The sequence below is a fragment of the Podarcis pityusensis genome (genome assembly GCF_964106645.2).
Source record: "Podarcis pityusensis genome assembly, chromosome: 8".
Lineage (NCBI taxonomy): Eukaryota > Metazoa > Chordata > Lepidosauria > Squamata > Lacertidae > Podarcis > Podarcis pityusensis.
In genome coordinates this window covers 19253401-19273111 of record NC_138033.1, presented here as the reverse complement: position 1 = coordinate 19273111, position 19711 = coordinate 19253401, and the positions used below count along the sequence as shown (strand labels likewise).

At 43.1% G+C, this 19711-nt stretch overlaps 1 protein-coding gene and 1 long non-coding RNA gene across 4 annotated transcripts in view; one reads left to right on the top strand and one right to left on the bottom strand.

Moving 5' to 3' along the window:
- Positions 1-18395, bottom strand: part of DYRK1B (dual specificity tyrosine phosphorylation regulated kinase 1B) — a 34036-nt gene extending 15641 nt beyond the window's left edge. The window contains exon 1 of one of the 3 annotated variants that reach the window (XM_081015415.1): positions 18231-18395. Coding sequence is in view for 2 of the 3 variants with exons in the window: in XM_081015413.1 (XP_080871539.1) it covers positions 705-831 (127 nt within the window). In the remaining variant the exon portion in view is untranslated. Of the gene's footprint in view, positions 1-704; positions 968-10161; positions 10199-18230 lie in introns of those variants that run through there. The other 2 variants (XM_081015414.1, XM_081015413.1) reach the window with 2 other exon arrangements.
- LOC308482401 lies at positions 880-15420 on the top strand. The gene is made up of 4 exons (XR_013989254.1): positions 880-1001; positions 1778-1917; positions 3051-9042; positions 13170-15420. It is a non-coding gene; the product is annotated as an uncharacterized lncRNA (long non-coding RNA).
- Positions 18396-19711: the final 1316 nt, after the last annotated feature.

Sequence of the window (19711 nt, the reverse complement as noted above, 5' to 3'; positions counted from 1 at the left end):
AAGAGATATAATTTTGCTCTTTGCCTGTGGCTCTGCTTCTCTTTTAAGGCATTTTCATTTATAAAAGAAAGGGTCACAGATTAATTTGAAGTACATTTCCACTTCCCTTTTAGTAAAACATGCAATTCCCTAATCCACAAAGATAACAGCTAGTTCCCTACAGAGCTCTACAACCATCAAGATACAATGATTCAAAGGGTGCCAAAACTGCATTTGAAACTCAGGCATCATCCATGCAAAGGTGGTAGCTATAAGCATGCTCCTTATATGTGTTTGCGTATGTATTCACAATTAAAAACTTATCCTAACTCAGTCACATAGCTCATGTAGTCCCAAAGACCTACTGCTTCCCAGAGTCTCATTCTTGAAACACTGAAGAAAAACCACACCTTGTGTTCCAAGCAAAGCTATTCAACATATTTTTAAAAAACCAATCAAACCCAAACCCTAGATTTCTTGGCCTTCTTCCCCAGGGTATTTTCAGATTTCACCTAAGCCCATTAACACCAAAAGGAGACAACAACCTCCCTCTCCCATCTACAGAGACTTTCCTCAGTGCATAATAGTCCTCCAGCTTCCTTCTAGTTCTCCCTTATGTGGTTGCCAAGTCTCCCTCAGTTGCTGCTCTTGACCTCATAGCTTAGAACAAAGACATATATGATCAGATAATCAGTATTTTCTCATTTGCCACACATGGTCCCTACCTGTGACCATTTTCCTGTTGTAGCAGGCTGAGGGCAGAAAGCAGGAAGGCTCCTGTCGGGCCCAATGCGATTGCAATGTCAGCAGCATCGTATTGAGATGGGTCTCAGTGCTGGAGGGGATCACCATGGGAAAAGCTATCTAACCACACCATCTACTCAAGTCCACACCATGGAAAGCTGTTCGCTGAAGTCCACTTTTTGGCTGTTGCTCGCCCAGGTTGTGCTCCCGAGAGAGAGTCTTAAAGCCACTAAGCAGAAAGCAGTGCTACACAGCTGTCATTGCAGAGGCTATGGAAGGTCAGCGGGCGTGGAATGCTCTCTTGGCTGGATCAAAGCAAACAGCTGGTTACATGCCATGGCCAAGTGGAAACTGATCAGAGGAACAGCTGACAAAAGGTTTCCAAACGCAGGCCAGAGAAACCACTAAGGAGAGGGGATGAAACGTGCCAATTCCAAACTCCTCTTTTCTAAAATGTTACCTCCAGGCCACTGTTTGCCTCTCTGAACTTTCCCAAAGGAATTAACTCATTGGTGCTGGTTTCTAAAAACCTGAATACTCACTGAACAAGCTGTTTCTGCTAAATCCTTAGAGACAAGAGGAGTGTGGGACAGGAGTCTAAACTGACCGCATGTTATCACTATTTTTGTAGAAAAAAATAGTAATATAAAAAATGCAGATTCAGTATCTTTATGAACATGCAATCATTTTGTGAGGGTTTTTGCAGGGTGGTGGTGATGTTAGCATAAATTTCCAGACCCCATTCTCTTAGTAACTAGTACCTTGGCCAACCACCACTGGAATAATAGTTTCAGACATTCACTGAGAGGTGTGTGTTTGTTTTGGAGGGTGGGTGGGACGGCTAATGGCTTTCCTGACTAAAATATCAATCATGCTTTCTGACAGGCAAATATAGTATTTTACAATGGATCTCCCCCTTCCCCAACAATCAGTCTCATTAAAAATCCAAATGAGGCAGTATTCAATCTTTGACTGAAACTCTGGTCTCTTTTCAAATCAGAGCAAGCCATTGTCCATTGCACTGATACTTCTATAACCAAACTTTTGATTCCAGCACCATCAAACCATCATCCTTTTGGCTCCTTTTAGCTCACGCTGCTCCCATCACCATGAAAATCCACATCCACCACATGCAAAAGTGGAAGTGTTATGCAAGAAGATGGCAGCCAGAGCATATGAATCCAATATCAGGAGGTACTATATTGAGAATTTCTTCACACCAAAACTTTTAAGAGTTGCTACACATTTTATTACTCAGCCCAAACAGCAATGTTCATAAGAACCTCAGGTCTGGTACACAGTTTATACATTTTTTGGAATAGAGTGTGGCTTGGGAATGAGGGCCATAAATACATTTTTTTATTTATAAATCACCCAAGGAAGGACTCTGGACAATGTATTTCAAACATAAGAGCACCAAACAGTAAAGGTAAAGGGACCCCTGACCATTAGGTCCAGTCATGGCCGACTCTAGGGTTGTGGCGCTCATCTCGCTTTATTGGCCGAGGGAGCCGGCATACAGCTTCCGGGTCATGTGGCCAGCATGACTAAGCTGCTTCTGGCAAACCAGAGCAGCGCACAGAAATGCCGTTTACCTTCCCACCAGAGCGGTACCTATTTACCTACTTGCACTTTGACGTGCTTTCGAACTGCTAGGTTGGCAGGAGCAGGGACCGAGCAACGGGAGCTCACCCTGTCACGGGGATTCGAACCACGACCTTCTGATCGGCAAGTCCTAGGCTCCGTGGTTTAACCACAGATATATAAATTTAAAAAATTAATTGCAAACATGAAAGCATTTTTAATTGATCTTTAAAGGATATTGGATTGAAAGTAGAAAGAGTTAATTCACTATCTATTAATGGCAACTAAAATCTTAATTGCACAGACCTGGAAAAGGAAGAACCTCAACAACTGGTAAATAAACTGTTGGAAAAATGATAATGGCAAAGCTAACTTATTGGAACAAAGAGAAAATAGAGAAGGAGCTTGCAAAATGAACTATTTTGAAATTTTTTTTAAAAGAATGTAATTTTTTAGGAAGTTTACTTGATCTGGATTAATAGTCTTAGGAAGGAGTTATTTATTGTTGTAAAATGTAAAAATGAAATTTGAATGGTTAATTTAAAATGAATACTTAACTGATATAAAAATTAAATGTATGACTGTAATGTACGGAATTATTGGAGAAATACTATTGTGAATATTGTATATTGTTAACATCATTTATTTGTTTGCCCACTTTCTCTAGTTAAATCATATTCAAGGCAGCTATGTTATGATTTGCAAAAAAATACAATCTAAAATATTTGTTTTGTGTTTTTTAGTAGCAAATCATTAAATGTTTTCCATTGGCATCTGAAATCCAGTAATGTTGAAGACAGGCCCACTTCTAAGGAGGAATCATTCCAGAACCAGAGATCCTCCTGCCACAGAGGAGGCCCTTCTACGTGTCTCCAAATCCTGGTGGGACTACAAGCAGAGGATCCCAGCCCACCAACCTGAAGAATTTAATTGCCTAGCATTGAAAAAAGTCAACTATTTAAAGCAAATCAGAATAAAATAGACAAAATAAAGAAAACAGGTAAAAATAATCCTAATTTATTATTTAAAATAGTAGGTTTATTCTAGCATAGACTTCTAGTGAAACTGCCAGTTTCCATAACACAAGTCAATTGTATTCTGTTCTGCAAGCTCTTTTACTTTTCTATGCAAATTGACCTTGCATTTTGATTACTTTCCACTGTTGCTTCTGTCGCAAGCCCCCATTTGGTCATGTCTGGCCAGTATTCAGCTTAGCTCACAAAAGACTGATTCAGATACAAGTAAACTTCTACCTTGCATACTCACTCCAAATTTGCACCTCCTGAACATCATCTTTTTGCCATACTTTGCTGTTACACACAAACTGGTAAACTATGATTTGTGCTTGCTCTCCCAAGCTAGAATTGCAAATAGTGATCAAACTGTGTTGTGAAATGCAGGGAATCAGAGCATGCAAAGGTAGAGAGGACTACATAAGACTGAGACTTCCTCATGGGAAGAAAGCCACACTGGTAAGACTACTGCCCAGATCTAATCCTGAGAAAGCAAAACTAGTTAACTAATTAACCATATTAGTTAACTAATATGATTGATTATTTATTTATTTAGGAAGAAGGGAAACCCAAATCAACCACTTTTATCCTAAAGTAGGCTGGCCAGTGGGAATACAGAAATGGAAATTTATACATTCCTATTCCCTGCTATTTTCCCTTAGTAGTAATATGTAGCTATGAAGCTTGAGCTAGCAACTCTTCATTTAGAAGAGGGCACTGTACAGAAGTCATAAGAACTGCCAGTCATGGGGCAATGATTCTCAGAGTTAAACTTCCTGGTCTTCATAACCAGTGCTTTTTTTCTAAAAATGTTTAGGGGTACTCTCATTTTCCTACTCATACTGAAATACTGCCTCTCAATGAGGCCAAACTTAGATTAACCAAACATTTAGGGGTATGCATCCCCCTGCGTCCCCTCCAGAAAAAAGCACTGTTCATAACACTGAGTATAGCATTTATTCTGATGTGCCTGGGAAGCCTACAGTGTAGATGATGTTTAACATAATAATCCTGAAAAATCCCAGAAACCTTGTACTCTTCTGCAACCAGAGCCACAATCTAAATCACCAGTCCCCACAGACAGGGATTTTTTTCCTTCTGCCCCACACTGATCTCTCATGTCTGTACTAGACATCCTTATACACCTCCATACAGCTGTACTATTCAACTCACAGGTATCAAGGCTTAAATTATTTGGTGTAAAATACCAAATAGGTTCCAGTATCAACTGTTCTTTGACCAACAGGAGAAAGAATAGCTGTCCGATGGTTGAACAAAACCCAGAGATGTTGACTGGGTTTATAACCAGGAATACTGGGCACTAAGTGATCATTCTACACAGGAGAAAGGCAATAAAGCATACTGAATATTATCCAGCAACTGGCTATTCAGGGCAGTGAGCACCTCAGGTCTTGTATCTTTGTATCTCAAAACAGCTTTGCCGTTCCTCAGCTCATGAACCGTCAGGCAGAGATTCAACTCATTCAGTTCTAGGTGTTGATATCTGCCAGTCTGTTGGAAGTGCTGTCCAAACACTTTATATGAAGCACTCAGAGAGAAATGGTCTCCATGGCATGTAACAGTCACAGCCTTTTATGCTGACCTAACTAGGCTCAATGACTTCTACGTGACATGACATCGGAAGAATGTGCATGATCCTTTATATGTAGGGTGGGTGAAGCTGTGTCTGGCCAACATCTGAATCCTAACTTGTCGGGCCACAACACTGGGGAAGCAAAATTCTCAGTCACAATCTTACATCCATGTTAATACTTTCTGGCTCCAAAAGCAGACCCCACTTCGTGAAATGGCTCCACCATACCACCAGAACTCTGATCAAGATGGTTTATATTGAAGGAGATACTGTTGTGAACAGGGTTGATGAAACAACTGAAAAGTATGTAGGTGCAGACAAGCCCACCAAAAATGAATACAGAAGCATATGATGCTGCAGTTCAGAGACAGGTGCATCTTCTTAAAAAGAGACAAAACTGAGTAAAACCTGTAAAATACAGGAGAAGAAAGGCAGAGCTGGAGGTCAAATCAGTTCTTCCTAGAATCACATGCTTTTTCCTAATTCCCCGTCCCTAATTAAGCTGGCTTTATCCCGCTTTCGGTCCAACCCCAACACCATTCCTATGGGATGTGTTCACAGGGAAAGGCCTTTCTTTCTAAGGAGCATAGGCCGGGGCCTTAAAAGCAGAGTGTTTTTTTACAGCAGCACCCACCAATAGCTGATAAACATGCACACACCTTCATATTTTGTTATCAGAGAAATGATGTCGTGCATGAATCAAAGAGAAAGAATGTGCACATGAGCACTTTCAGCAATGCCATTAATTCAACTTAGGCAAATATGCATGGTGGGGAAGAGGTCAGTTCAAACACAGTTCTGGTCATAATAGCAAAACCTCAGAATCCAGACTTGGAATCCGAACTTGAGACCTCTAGTTTGATCCCCTGGCTTTGGAAAGATGTCCTATACCTCAAGTATCTTAGGCTGGTGCACACGCCGCCCTTTCATAAACTTCCAACAAAGATGGTTCAAAAATTCCTCAGGAAGATTATTTCAGTATGAATTTCTCTTATACTTGGGATATTCACTCTGCTAAACATAAAAAATGGGCTTTTCATCCCAAACTTAAGAACTTAAGGAAAGAAAGCAAACAGTGAGCCCCCTTTCTGAAATCTTCTGTTTGAAGATGAAGAATGTCCTGTGACTTTCCCCACCTATAATATGCACCCCAATCTCTTGACCTTTTCCTCATCTAACTAGTTCTTGCCTCTCCTCTGAATTCTCTACAGCATGTCAAAATAGTTTTTGAATTCTAGTACCTGTAAGGTACACAGTATTCAAATAACACATACTGTTGGAGGCAGTATGCCTCTGAATACTAGCTACTTGGAATCATAAGTAAAGAGAGGGCTACTGCCCTCGTGTCCTGCTTGTGGATTTCCCACAGTCATCTGGCTCATCGCTGTGAGAACAAGAAGCTGGGCCAGATGGACCTTCCTTATGATCCAACAGGTTCTTCTTCAATTCATATGTTCTTACTATTAACTCCTGATTAACTCCTGATATAAGTCAAGTTTCCACTGTCCCCTGCTGGCATAAATTTACTTGCCTCCAATAAACCAAAAGTTATTCAATGCTTTAAAGCATTCTCAAAAACCATGTTCCCCCAATTGTTGAGGCACTGTTCTCCCATTCATTATACTGCAGCATAGAAGGTCAGAATAGTTTGAGAGGTGTAAATAAAGAGACAGACTTCTCGTTTTCAGCTTTACCTCAACTTTATTGTACTTTTCTGACCATCTGTTCAGGTTCTGGTGCCTTCAGGACCTGGTGAGCCCTTCAAAGTTCTGCTTGGGAAGAAACTATGTTTTCCTCACCAACTTGCACAAGTGTGCTATCCATATCTATGCTGAAGTAGTGTATTTGCTAAATTTCCTTACTTGATCTGGGGAAAGTGTTTGCAAGCTACAAACATTTACTGGCTTCAACCATGGAGGGGATATCTCCAATGCCTGGTCTCAAGGGAAGCTCTAGGAGGACAGGATCTCTGGGGGGTGGCATTTGTTCTATAGCTTTAAAAGCTGCAGCAAAAGCCTTGGTGGTATCTGAGAAACATTCTACATACAACATTTTGTGATGCAAGTCCTGCATCACAACACAATTAGAGGTAGAACTGTTGGGCTCTTGACTAGAAATTTGAAGCTTTATGAGGAAGGCATAAAGAATTCCCAGTTACATGCTATATTTCAGGCACCCAGTCAGAATGGTCATAGCTTGAAATACTATCAGTCCTGAAAGCTCTTGTTTGCTCTCTAGACCTTCAATGTGACAGACCCCTTCATTAACTCTTGGTGCACTGCAGAAGCAGATCCGGAGAGCTAAGACCTCAAAATGTCTCATGCAAGTGACCCACAGCTGCAGAGAAAGACAAAAAAGCCTGGTGGAAGAGCACTGCTCTCCCACTTAAACTTTTAAAGAGTCATTTTTGTGGCATATTCTATTTTCCTTATGCAATCAACTCCTGGGATGAGAAGAGGTTATCTCTCTTCAGGAGGAAAGAAGATGCCACCATTTCTTCTCTCTGGAGACAGAAGGAAATGTCTTCACCCAAGTTCCCCAGCTGGCTCCCTCATGAACAAACAGTTCCAGTAGGAGAATTCTAGTTTGCCCATTGGCTGATTTCTGTTTAAGCTCCTGCGTCCTGTTGCTATAGCAGGGGCACCCACCAAAGCAGCCCTGGCCTGTGTCCTGTCTCATGTCCACCCTATACCTCTATGATCGGAGCACACTATGATCGGAGCCACAATTTTTTATATGCTTTGTACCATTAAGATGCTTATTGGTAAACTTGCATGGTATTATTGAGTTTAGTATGTTGTGAACTGCATAGTGAATACAGTGGTACCTCAGGTTAAGTACTTAATTCGTTCCGGAGGTCCGTACTTAACCTGAAACTGTTCTTAACCTGAAGCACCACTTTAGCTAATGGGGCCTCCTGCTGCTGCCACGCTGCCAGAGCACAATTTCTGTTCTCATCCTGAAGCAAAGTTCTTAACTCGAGGTAATATTTCTGGGTTAGCGGAGTCTGTAACCTGAAGCGTATGTAACCTGAAGCGTATGTAACCCGAGGTACCACTGTACAGTTCAATAGGTGCAATGTAATAAAAAACATGCAAACAAAATGCTTGGCCTTCTGCAACAAATTCAGAAGGGGGATATAAGTAGTTCAGTGGCATGCAGAGAGAAAGGGAGGGTCTCCTATCAAGTAATCTGAGGTTTACTAGCCCTAATGTGTGCTAGAGCTAGGTTTTCCAATTAGGCCTCCTAAGGGAAAGGAGGGGGATAAGAGTTTATGGGTGCAGTTTTTGGAATCTGCCACAGCCAAATTACTGCAACAAGGCAATTCCTTCCAACAACCAAGAACCATAAAACAGATTACCAGATGAGAGATCAATTTAAAAACATTGATAGCGGCAGCACAAAATAGTTGTCTGAGGAAACAAGGGGGCTAAACCATTACAATGTACACTAACCGCTGAAACAAAAAGAACCCTAACGTATTTTCAGACATTCATGGGGCGGCCCTATGATTTCTGAACATGTCAGCACTATCAGCTCTACCACTGCAATGGCTTCTGATGGAACTGTACAGCAACAGCCGCCCAGTCCCTACACAAGGAGAATGCACAACAAGCTTTTTGAGACTGTGTGTGTCCCTTGCCAAAGCAGTTTCTTGCTGTGCGGCGGGGGGGGGGGGGGCAGACTGGGGCGGGGCTGAGAAGAGGAAACATGTTACTTGCTCTCTTTGCAGCAGAGGAGAAATTAGCCAAGAAGCTGCATTTCCAAACATGTAGGGCTACCTAGGGGAGTTTCATTCCGTTAGCCCACCCTGGCATTGTACGTCACTGGCACAGGGCCAAGCCTGCACTCCGCTTCCAGGCCACAGGCTACACATTAACCCTCTGCTTGGTCCCTGTTCTGCCCTGCAGATTTCCACCAGGCAGCAAATTCAATCCCCGCCTCTTCACTCGCTTCTGTGCAGTGGTGCCTCTGCCATGGCAACAAGCTTCTCATTGGAGAAGCGGAGCTGCCAGGGAACCAATGGGAAGCCAGGCGGTGTTGCTAGGTTCTCCGGGATGCAATGGGCTGATTATGCCCAAACAAAGCAAGAAAGAGGAGAAGGCGAGAGTCTCCAAAAATACCTCGGTAAAGAACTGGCTCTCCTTCCAGGAACAGGGGCTAGAAATAACCTGCAAAGGGAGACCCAGCAACAACAGGGCTCATGGTGCTGGCATGATGCCACAGCCACTCACGGCAGTCGTGATCTCTCCTGTTCAGTGACTCTCAGAGCCAGCTGGGTGCAAAACTCTCCCCCAGTTCAGAATCCCATGGGGTGCTTGAATTGAATTTCCTATCTGTCTCCATCCTTCGGTGTAACTGGCAAGGCTAACATAAAAGGCTGCCTGGCCTGGCTGCAATTCCCTAGCTGTGCCTGCCTTTTCTTTTGCCAGCCACAGAGCACCAGGTATCCTCAACAGAGGTTCACTGCCACAGTTCTACCAGATCAGAGGTTTTGGACATTTCACAGATTCTTTAAAAAGGACAAGGGTAAAAAAAGGCTATGTCTCCACGTACAACTCGACTGCCTTGCACCCTAGTCAGAAACCTATAATCTACTGTCAATGTTCTAGCCAAAGGGTCCTGAAATGAGTTAGGAGCCTCACTTTTATTTAAGCCTAGGTGCCTGCTAACCTGTGTTGCAGGTCTGCATTTCTTTGCCATTTTTTTCTAACCCACTGGGCCTAGAGACTCAACTCAAGCTACTGGAGGTGTGGAAATAAAGAAAAAAGGTCAAGCAAACCCAGTCTAAATTAGAGCCTTCAGAAATGCTCAAAAACTTAAGGCAGCAAACAGAACCTTTACAGAAAATTCTAATGTCATATGATCCAATGTGGAAGGATGCCAGCTACTTGTCTGTCCTTAGAACAGGGGTGGGGAACCTGCAGCACTCCAAATGTTTTGGACTCTGAACACTCATCAATCCCAGCCAGCATGGCCATTGGACAGGGATGTTGGTAGCTGTAGTCCAACAAAATCTGAAGGGCCACAGGCCTTTCCCTGACTGAAGAAAAACATCTATCTATGATTTACATCAGAATGCCACAGAGTTCATTATAAACCTGGGAACTTTCAGACTACTGTCACCTTAAACACTGAGCACTGAAAAACATCTTGTTTGGCAAAATGGCATCTTTCTTTGAGGTGGAATCTATTCCATGCTCCTTGAGAGCTCTTTTCCTCATTGCAACTTAGTAATGGTCTTACCTTCATCACATGCAAGCCTCATAAAACTTAGTTATATTCCCAGTCAAAATGTGGCCAGAATGATTAGGAATCCCTTGTGCTGAACTTCATTCTAAAGCCATGGGATTAAAGCATGTAACGGTCTCATATTTATATTGGGCAAAAAGAACTGAAGAGTTAACTGCCACTGTTGTGAAATTATATGGGCCCTGAGTAACATCTCAGGGAGGAAGGGAAGAGCAAAAGAAAACCTGTTTATAAAAGTCAACACATATCAAGAGAGGCTAGAGAAGACCAATGTGGAAGGATTAAAGTGAGGAAAACAAGACTCCACTGAAAAGTATGTCTCACGGATTTTAATGGAATGTGCCTCCAAGAGTGCTGAAGATAGAAGCTTATGTTGAAATCATAAGCACACTTTCTTGGAACAAGTTTCCGTAAGTCTATGAGCCATACTTCTGAGTAAACGGTAGGGTATATAGAGATGATTCAGGGCACTGTCACAAACATTGCAGGGGAATATTATCATCACAGACCGAAGTGAGTTCAGAGCATAATAATATTTTCAAGATAAACACTGTATTACTGGTCATGAGGCTATCATACAGCAGCAAACACAGTGCAAGTGAAAATACTTAAGCCTAGAATTACTGCTAGATTTCTCACTGAATTACATACATGGAAATCTCACAAATCAAGTGCACAGAACTAAGACTGTGGCAGGGGGAATACTATGCAGCAGACTGCTGGCAGTAATATGGGTGACATGGATTAACCTACTAGTCATGTTTGGGTGTGAAAGATCCTGTCTCAGTGAAGAGGCCTTGAGTAGACAAGAGGAGCTATTCAGGGTCATACTAAAGGTCCAGCCAGCCAAGTATCCTGTTTCCAACAGTGACTAGATTTGGATGTCACAATATGTTTTAATGACCCAGGATACTAACAGAGAGTCTCTTCCCGCTGTTCTCCTCCAGCCATTGACAGTTTTACTGTAGATACTCTGATCTTCCATGAATGGGTTTAATAATTTTTTAACTCAGTATTACTAGAGACTACTACTACATTCTGTGCAAGAGCGAGCCACAGGTTTGTACTAGCATAAAATATGTGCTTCTTTAAAAACTACTCAGCGCTCTCCAGTTTTATTTAGTATTAAGTCAATGGGCAAACCTCATTCCATATTCAATATTCTAATTTAGTTCTCTCTTTTTGACCATGGTTCTTATCACTTTAGCTTATGCTCAATATTCACTTCTGAAATATGAGGAAACTAACAGAGCCTAGGACTTGCCGATCAGAAGGTCGGCAGTTTGAATCCCCGCGACGGGGTGAGCTCCCATTGCTCGGTCCCTGCTCCTGCCAACCTAGCAGTTCGAAAGCATGTCAAAGTGCAAGTAGATAAATAGGTACCACTCCAGTGGGAAGGTAAACAGCGTTTCCGTGTGCTGCTCTGGTTCGCCAGAAGCGGCTTAGTCATTGTGGCCACATGACCCAGAAGCTGTATGCCGGCTCCCTCGGCCAATAAGGCGAGATGAGTGCCACAACCCCAGAGTCGGCCACGACTGGACCTAATGGTCAGGGGTCCCTTTACCTTTACCTAAAACGACTAAACAACAACAACAACACATAGTACTAAGTTGCATGTACGTTGGAGAGTTATGTTAGTTTTACCAATTATTTTCCAATTCATTCTGAAGTTGTTAGCTTTTAATGTGAGTCTTTGTCAGTCGCAGTGCACCAAGCTGAAATTTTAAGCAATGACTTTCAGGTCTGTCCAAGTTCCTTTACTTACTAAGGTTGTTCAAATACAACCAAACACCTATTGTCCAGAGGCAATCACAACCTGAATTTGTTGGAAGCTTTTGGAATATTGGGAATGGCCTGCTCTTGAATCAGAATTTCAAAGCCAATTATATAAACTCAATGATCTGACTATGAATACAGAGTTAGGGTTGTTATACATATTTCTCTTTCCTAAAACTATGGCCAAAATATTGTGAAACCAATTTTAGCTGAATGATTATTGTGGACCACAGCACTATATTAGGCTCCTAATATAACTTATTTTTCTACATTATCTTAAATTCATTCTTTTTTGACACTAGGAAATTCCCTTTCCCCATCTTCTGCAACAGTGTTGAAACCAGGAGATGTGCTGACATAGTCAGTGCCGTTTGGTCTCCATCTACCTTGGTTTAGAATGCAAAATCTGAACAATCAAAGAAGGCTAGGAAGGAGATAACAGAAACTGAACTGGATCTACATTGTCAAATGGGACCATCACCCTTCTCCACTAACAGTTCTATTTCTCTTATAATGAAATGCAAATTTTCCCACACAAAGTTTACTACAAGTAAACATTTAATCAAAATGTGAAAGGATGTACAAGAAAATAATTAAATATGGTTAACAAGGTATTTGGGGATTTAAAGCTGGATATGTGAGAAGGAGGAGGACTGAACTGATTTCGACAGGATTTGGAAAAAGGTATTTGGAGGGCTGGGACAGTGCTTCAACCAGGAACACTGGCTGATAAAAGTTAAGTAAGCATAGCAACATTTCATGAAATGTAATGATACCCAAGTAAGGTAGACTACAAGATTTATAGAAAAGACTAAAGATACTTCATCAGGCTCCTTATAGCAGTTCTGTGTAAATTATGTTCCATCTGATGGCATCCAGTTTGTCAACATTCTGTATGAAAAACTTCAAGTACAACCTCACACCCAGATCTTGAGTTCAAGGCAGGACAATGGTAAGTGGGGGAGCCATTCAGGTAGGAATTAGTCCTAATGGTTTAAATTAATTGAGAAATTATGCAGAAAGTACTTTAGGCAAATAGTAAAAGGAGGCAGATGACAAGACCATCAGCATATGTGCTCTTAACTCAAAGTAGTCATACTGCCCCAACTTCCCTGTAATTTGGAATGACAGTAAGAAGCCTTCACAATGGTAAAACCAACAATGATACAGGATTCTCACAAGCCACATTGTTTCTACTCTTAATAGGTCCTTTTTTGTACTTCCAGCTTCTCCTTCAGATAGATGAAGATGCTTCCTAGTGTGCTAAATGCCAAATGAGTTATTTATGCTATGGCCGCTGAACAGTATCCATCCTATAGTTTCAACAAGAGCTCAAAAAGAACTGAGAACAGAGTATCAACAAATGTATGCAAGCCTTAACAACAGCACCTTCTTCTTCTTTGTGGATTTTCTGCAACCAGTCTTTTATCAAATTAACACAAAATGAAGTCTGTGAACTATAAAAGGATTACCTAGCTAACAATTTTGTGTTCTGCTAGCATCCAGGAAAAATAAAATAGCCTACCCAGACAACTGATGTAAAGCCTCTGATTTTTACAGAAACTTTGTCAAATGTCTTAACAGGTTCAAGAAACCTCCTTTCTATAAAACCATGGAACTTATTAGTTCCATATAAAGTCTGACACCAGATCATAATGTTGTTGTCCATTTACACACTTAGGAGAAGGCTATCATTTCTCAAGTGGACGGGTCATCTTTCAACCTCAGCTTTAAGAGGTCAAACTCAGAGCTGCTTGCTTACCACCTTAGAACATTTCAGTTTCTCTTTGGGAATGTAAACAAAACAGACAGTGCCATGTTTCTCATTCAACTTTCTTTTACTCTAGTATAGTGATCATCTCACTGATCTTTTGCTACTGCAGGGACAAGGAACCTCCAGCTCATGTACCTAATTAGGCCCAGAAGTCCTAATTTTGCCTGCAAGGCCATTTCCTCCAAACCATACCGATTTGTCCCACTTCTAACATCATATTTGATGTCAGGTAAAGGTATGACTGCCATTACTTTGAAGTCAATTTGCAAGCAGCATGTATTGAAACTGTTTGCAAAGGGATTTCAAAGGTAAGTCTCTTTCAAGTTGTCACCTTTCCGCATGACAGCCCCTGCACATATGTCACAAGTTGGCCTGCAGGGGTGGGTGGAGAAAGGAGTTCCCCACTTCTGGGCAACTGCCACATCCAATACAAGCCATGAAGGAAACAGGTATTTTGGTGCCCTTAATGTACTTGGTGGCTGCACCAGATGTTGTGGTTGCCTATGAAAAACCATGCAAAACTTGTTCCACTTTCTAGAACAGTAGCCATAGTAGTCTATCACTGCAAAGATGTCAGAATTCTGCAACTAGCACCAGGTGAAAAAGGCTGTAGACAAAAGTTTGCCCTGCAGTAAACTCATTCTAAAGAGGTCACAGAAACAACATGAATTTGCAGCATGCGCCTTGGACTGCTCATTTCAATCACCTAAAATGATTTATGCTTACAGAGTTATGTGATGTACTTGCTCTCAGCTTGTGACATGTTGTAGTTTGAATTTTCATGGATTGATCTTATGCTGATGTACAGATAACCCCACCTTGTGATGGTGAATAAACGAGGTGGCCTTGGGGTCCTTCAGCTCCATGGCTCTATAAAATTATGCTTCTTGAACATCTGGAATATCTTTCTTCAAAGCCTTATACAAAGTTATTAGTATCTCTGCATCCTTAGTGAAAATACCCATTTAGTAATCCAATAATCAATTTGTCTTTTTTTTTGTTTCGTTAATTCACATTTTGTTGCTCATAGGTATCTTGTATTTTGCCAAGACTCAAAGAGCTTCTCTTTCCTTCTTTACTGTCCTTTTCAGCTAAGAACAAAGTATTTACTACATCCCAACCATGTCACCTTTCACTGTACTTACTACCAAGGGTCATCTTCCACTGAACTACTACTGAGGTTTATGAAATCATCAACTTCTATCACAAAATAACTTCCTGATCCTTATCTGTGCTGTCCACATCTAACAACATGTTATCAGTAAATACCATGGTATCAGTGAGCAACCACAGGAAGTGCCTATAGCACTGTAACCTTTCCATGTCCCCAGTGGCACTTTCAGTCAGTGTGTAAAAAACCTGAACCCCAAGTGTGAAAGGCTATGTAACTTCAAATAACAAGCAAACAAACAACCTACACCAATATTCTACCTATCCAAAATCCTGTATCTGGACATTCTGGGCAAATCAGAGAAAGTGAGACACCTATCCGCTCAGGCTCCTCAGCTAGCTGCAGAAACAACCATTCCAACAACTTTTTATGCTCCTGAGCTATTAGTGCACCCTAACAAGGAAAGGAAGCCCCTATTCTTCTACCTAGTTTACAAGAGTCTGCAACATGTTATCCAATGGTCCTTTCCCAAAGGCTTCCATTCTAGAGGAGAGGAAAAGATTAATTCCACCATGGGTTTCTTAGTCTCCACTCACTTAGCACGACATAGTTATCTCACAGGTTTCAGTGATGCTACCTCTTACAGTACTGTCTAGGCTAGACTAGGTGAAGAAAATACTCATGGCTTCACAATGGCAGCAGGAGTTTTGCAAGAGTATAGGGCAGACTAGTATGAAATCAGGCATATGCTGAACTTAAATACTGCACAAATGTTGCCTACTAGTGACCATGCAGAAAAAATGCATAAAGTTCATCCAACAGTCTTAGTTTCTTAAAAGTTGTACTCACTCATAAATGAGTTAATATGCTACGATTACACCTGAGATAGTACATGTCCCCACATTACTGCAGCAGTGTGAGTCTGAGAACAAGAAAACCTATTATTCAAAATCAGGGGCTAACAAATAATTGCCAGTGCTGTACAGATGCCACAAATTCATATCTCAACCTTACTTACAGGTTCAACTCAGGCACAGTTAGAGATGCAAGATATCTAACCTGACATCCACATCAACAACTACGAACAATTTCTGAACCTACAGAAATCTGGGCCTGCTACTAAAGTTCTATGAACCAATACAGGGGTTTTCAGAAACCAACTGCTGATAAGCAGATTAAATATTTTCTGTATTTGTTTCTAAGAATGACCTCATTTGTAAATAGCAACAGGTACCACAAATATGCATAGACAGAACTGCTCCAGGAAACCAAAGGAAATCTCAATTTACACAAAGTTGTGATTAGCTGGACCCAAGTAAGCTGGCACATGGGGTCATAAAGCATTGAGGTCATAAAGACAGCACTGGTAAAAACAACTACCATCCAGATTACAGAATTAAATAAATTCCATCACAAGGTGTAGGTACGTATATGGAAAACAATTATATCCCATCAGTTTTATTTGCAAAACTTCTACAGCACAATCCTATATATGTTACAAATAAGTCCCCCTGTGTTCAATGGTTTGTGCTCATTGCAGTTAGGGAGCAACCTTACTACACATAACAGCACTTATTTCAGAGCAAACATTAATATGATTGCGCTGATTATTTCTTTATAGATAGTATTAAATACCTGGCGTCAGCAACATCCTGGAGCAAGGGTTCTACAGGTTATCTGTATTGTCAACTTAAATCTCTTTTCCACTACCTGCTCTTACCATTCATAGCTGCTGCAAATGATATCATTGCAACATATTACTGAAATTATGCATGATGGCATTTATGGTATTAGCATAAGAAACTGCGGCAGGGAGGGGGAGAGAGATAAGATTTTTTTTTTTTAAAAAAAATAAAAGATACAAGTGACACACTATAATAATTAGTGCTGAGCCAAAGGTTACAAATACCATGTACTGATTTATCCTCACCTGGGAGGGGAAGATTGAGAACATAGGACACATTATGATGAGGGCAGTTTATGAAGGTTGTGTATTCTAGGTAACTTTCTCCAGAGAAAGGAAGACAACTCAAGTGTACTATTTCACCACAATAGTTGAAATGCTCACAGCATGATTGTGGGCAGGGGGAGATATCCATGTTTATGGGGCTATCCAAAAATACAACAAAAATATAAACATAAATTCACTTCCTGGAAGGAGTAAAGTCCCCAAAGGGATCAACCCACATCTCATTTAAGCCAATGGAGTAAACTCTCTTAATTTTTAAGGCTGAGCTTTACCCAACAGGTATCTTGATGCAAGAAGCCCCATATCGATCATGGTGCACAGTGGAGCAACATTTACCTACTTTACTAATTTATGGTAATCCTAGCTCACCTGAAGTTAAAAGGGCTCATCATTTTAACCACCTTGTACGTGTATATATTAATTTCATCTAGATTTTTTTTTTTTTAAAAAACCCACCCATTCAATACACATATATGTTTGAGGTTAGCAGAACTCAGTGATTTTCTCATCCAGAGGCATTTGCACATCACAAATGCCCAAGAGATTTGGGGTGGGGGACGAGGAGAGCACCTTAAAGACTACTGGATTTACTGGAGCCTAAGCTTCAGTGGTTTTAATATTTAATATCAGTCGAATATCTGATATCGTTATATTGCTATCACAATAATGAGCATTTGATATCGCTATTAGATTGCCACAGAAATCTTTTTTTTTTTTTTTTTGAGCCCTCCGACGAAGTAAAATAATACACTGAAAAGGCGCCACAAGCCTGGAAACAGTGTGTGGTGGTGCTTAATGTAATAAAGACTAACACGGCTGCAAGAAAGAAAGACGAAGGGAAAGGGGGGGGGGGGAGAGAAAAAAGATGGGTCTTGTCCATCCATGCACCACCAGCAGCAGCAGCAACGATCAGAGGAGGAGGAGGATGTGGGGACTCAGTAAGGAAGGCCGGGCCTATCGGGGAGGAGAAGGCAGAAACGGGCGGCTGCGCTGCGGAGGGCAGAAGTTTTGGGGGAAGGAAGTGGGAGAAAAGGCGGCGGCGGCGGAGAATCAGGGTGGGGTCGGGCGGCGGGGAGGGGATGAGGGCGGGGCGGGGCGGCCCGGCCGGGAGGACGAGCGGGGTCCCGCCCGAGGCGAGGCGAAGCCGGGGAAGAGCCGGCCAGGGGCGGGGCCTGACGAGAGAGGGAGAGAGTCCGGCTCCCTGGGAGAATCTGCCCGCCGCAGCCGGGATGAGCTGAGGAGAAAGGCGGGAAGGATTGGACGGGTGGCGGTTGGGGGAGGGGGGGTTGGGGAGGAAGAGGAAGGCGCGACGGCGCCCGCCTTTCTCTCCCTCCCCTCCGTCCCTCCCTCCCCTCCTCTCTCCTTCCTCTCCCTGGGAAGGGCCCGGAGGGCGGTCGGATGGGGAGCGGCAGGCAGGCGGGCGGGTCTCTTACCTGAGGAGGCGGCTGCGGCCCGCGGCGTGTTTCAAAGCTGGGGCTGAGGAGGAGAAGCGCGCTGGGGGCGGGGCGCGGCAGGCGGGCGGGTTGCGCCCCCACCCCCAGCGCAAGGGGCGTACTCCGGCGGCTGCTCCGGCGCCGGGATTTCCCAGTAATGCAACAAAAAATGGCGACCACAACAAACCGCCTCCGTTGCCGCCGCCGAGCGCATGCGCCCCGCCGGCGTGGCCACGTGAGGCAGCGGGCCGGGAGGGGGAGGGGGAAGAAATGGACGCGCGCCCGCGCGCGCTCTTTCTCTCTTCAGGAGCGCGTGCTTCTTTCCCTTTCGACGCTCCTCCCTCCCAAACGGGTGTGCGCATGCGCAAGTGTCTGCGGGCCGCCGTGTGTGTGTGTGTGTGTATGTGTGTCTATAACGCTCCTTCCCTCCACCCCACCCCGCGCCTCACTCACGTCCCTTTCCAGAATGGCAGCCGCGAAGCTTAGAGCCGTTCTCTCGCTCTACGTGACACAGAATGAGAGGGTAGAATTCTGGACCGTACCACTGCAGATTGAAAGGAAGGGGGTTGGTGTGGGTGCTCCCTATCGTTTCGTACAGCGGCGCAGTTAGGTAATGCTAAGGCTTCTGGGCGCAGTGGTCTTTATACATCCCTCCACTCCTCTTTAGATGGCAGTGTGGATTACAGTACTCCAAAAACGTAGCAAGACAGTCCATCTGCATTTGGGGACCGTCCTCATTTTTATTGAGGGGTGCCCTAGATTTGTGCCCCAAAGCCGTTGAATGCTTTCCCAGAGGATAGTGGAGGGGGAGACTTAAGAGCAGAACAAAAGGGCAACACTAGTCCTTAGTGATATTTGGCCGTGGTAGAGCACCTGCTTTGAATGCAGAAGGCCCCGTGTGCAGTCCTTCCGCAGGCAGGGCTGGGGAAGCCTCTTAAGTTCCTTACGATCACCTTCTGCATTCCAGAGCAGTGTGCTGACATCACCTTGGTGGCATGGAGATGGTACGGCCGATAGCAGTATTTTAAGGAGCACCAGCGATCAAAAATATTAGGCATTTGGATTTGTAGATCAGGGAAGCATTTGAAATGACACCCTCCTCTCAGTTGGGGATGCTAACTGCATGGTGCAGCGCTTAACAGTCCTAATCCTGCTACATGTGGGAGAAGTCCTGTTGCATGTGGGAGATGCCTACAAAGCAGCCCCTGCAATGGGAACTATCACTGGGTCAGGGGTTGGCAACCTAAGGCCCATGGGGGTCGTTTAACTGGCCCATGAGCCTGCAGAGACGCTGGGAATCACGGGTGTGCTCGCTCATGTGTGATCCAGCCCACGGAGGGATATCCACCGGAGTGAACCAGCCCAGGCAAGGTAAACCATGCTGACCCCTGCTCTAGGTGCTATCCAGGCAGTACAGACTACAGGATGATGCTGTGATGCAACATTCCACAGCTCTGGAGAAGCTTCCTTCATATCCAGTA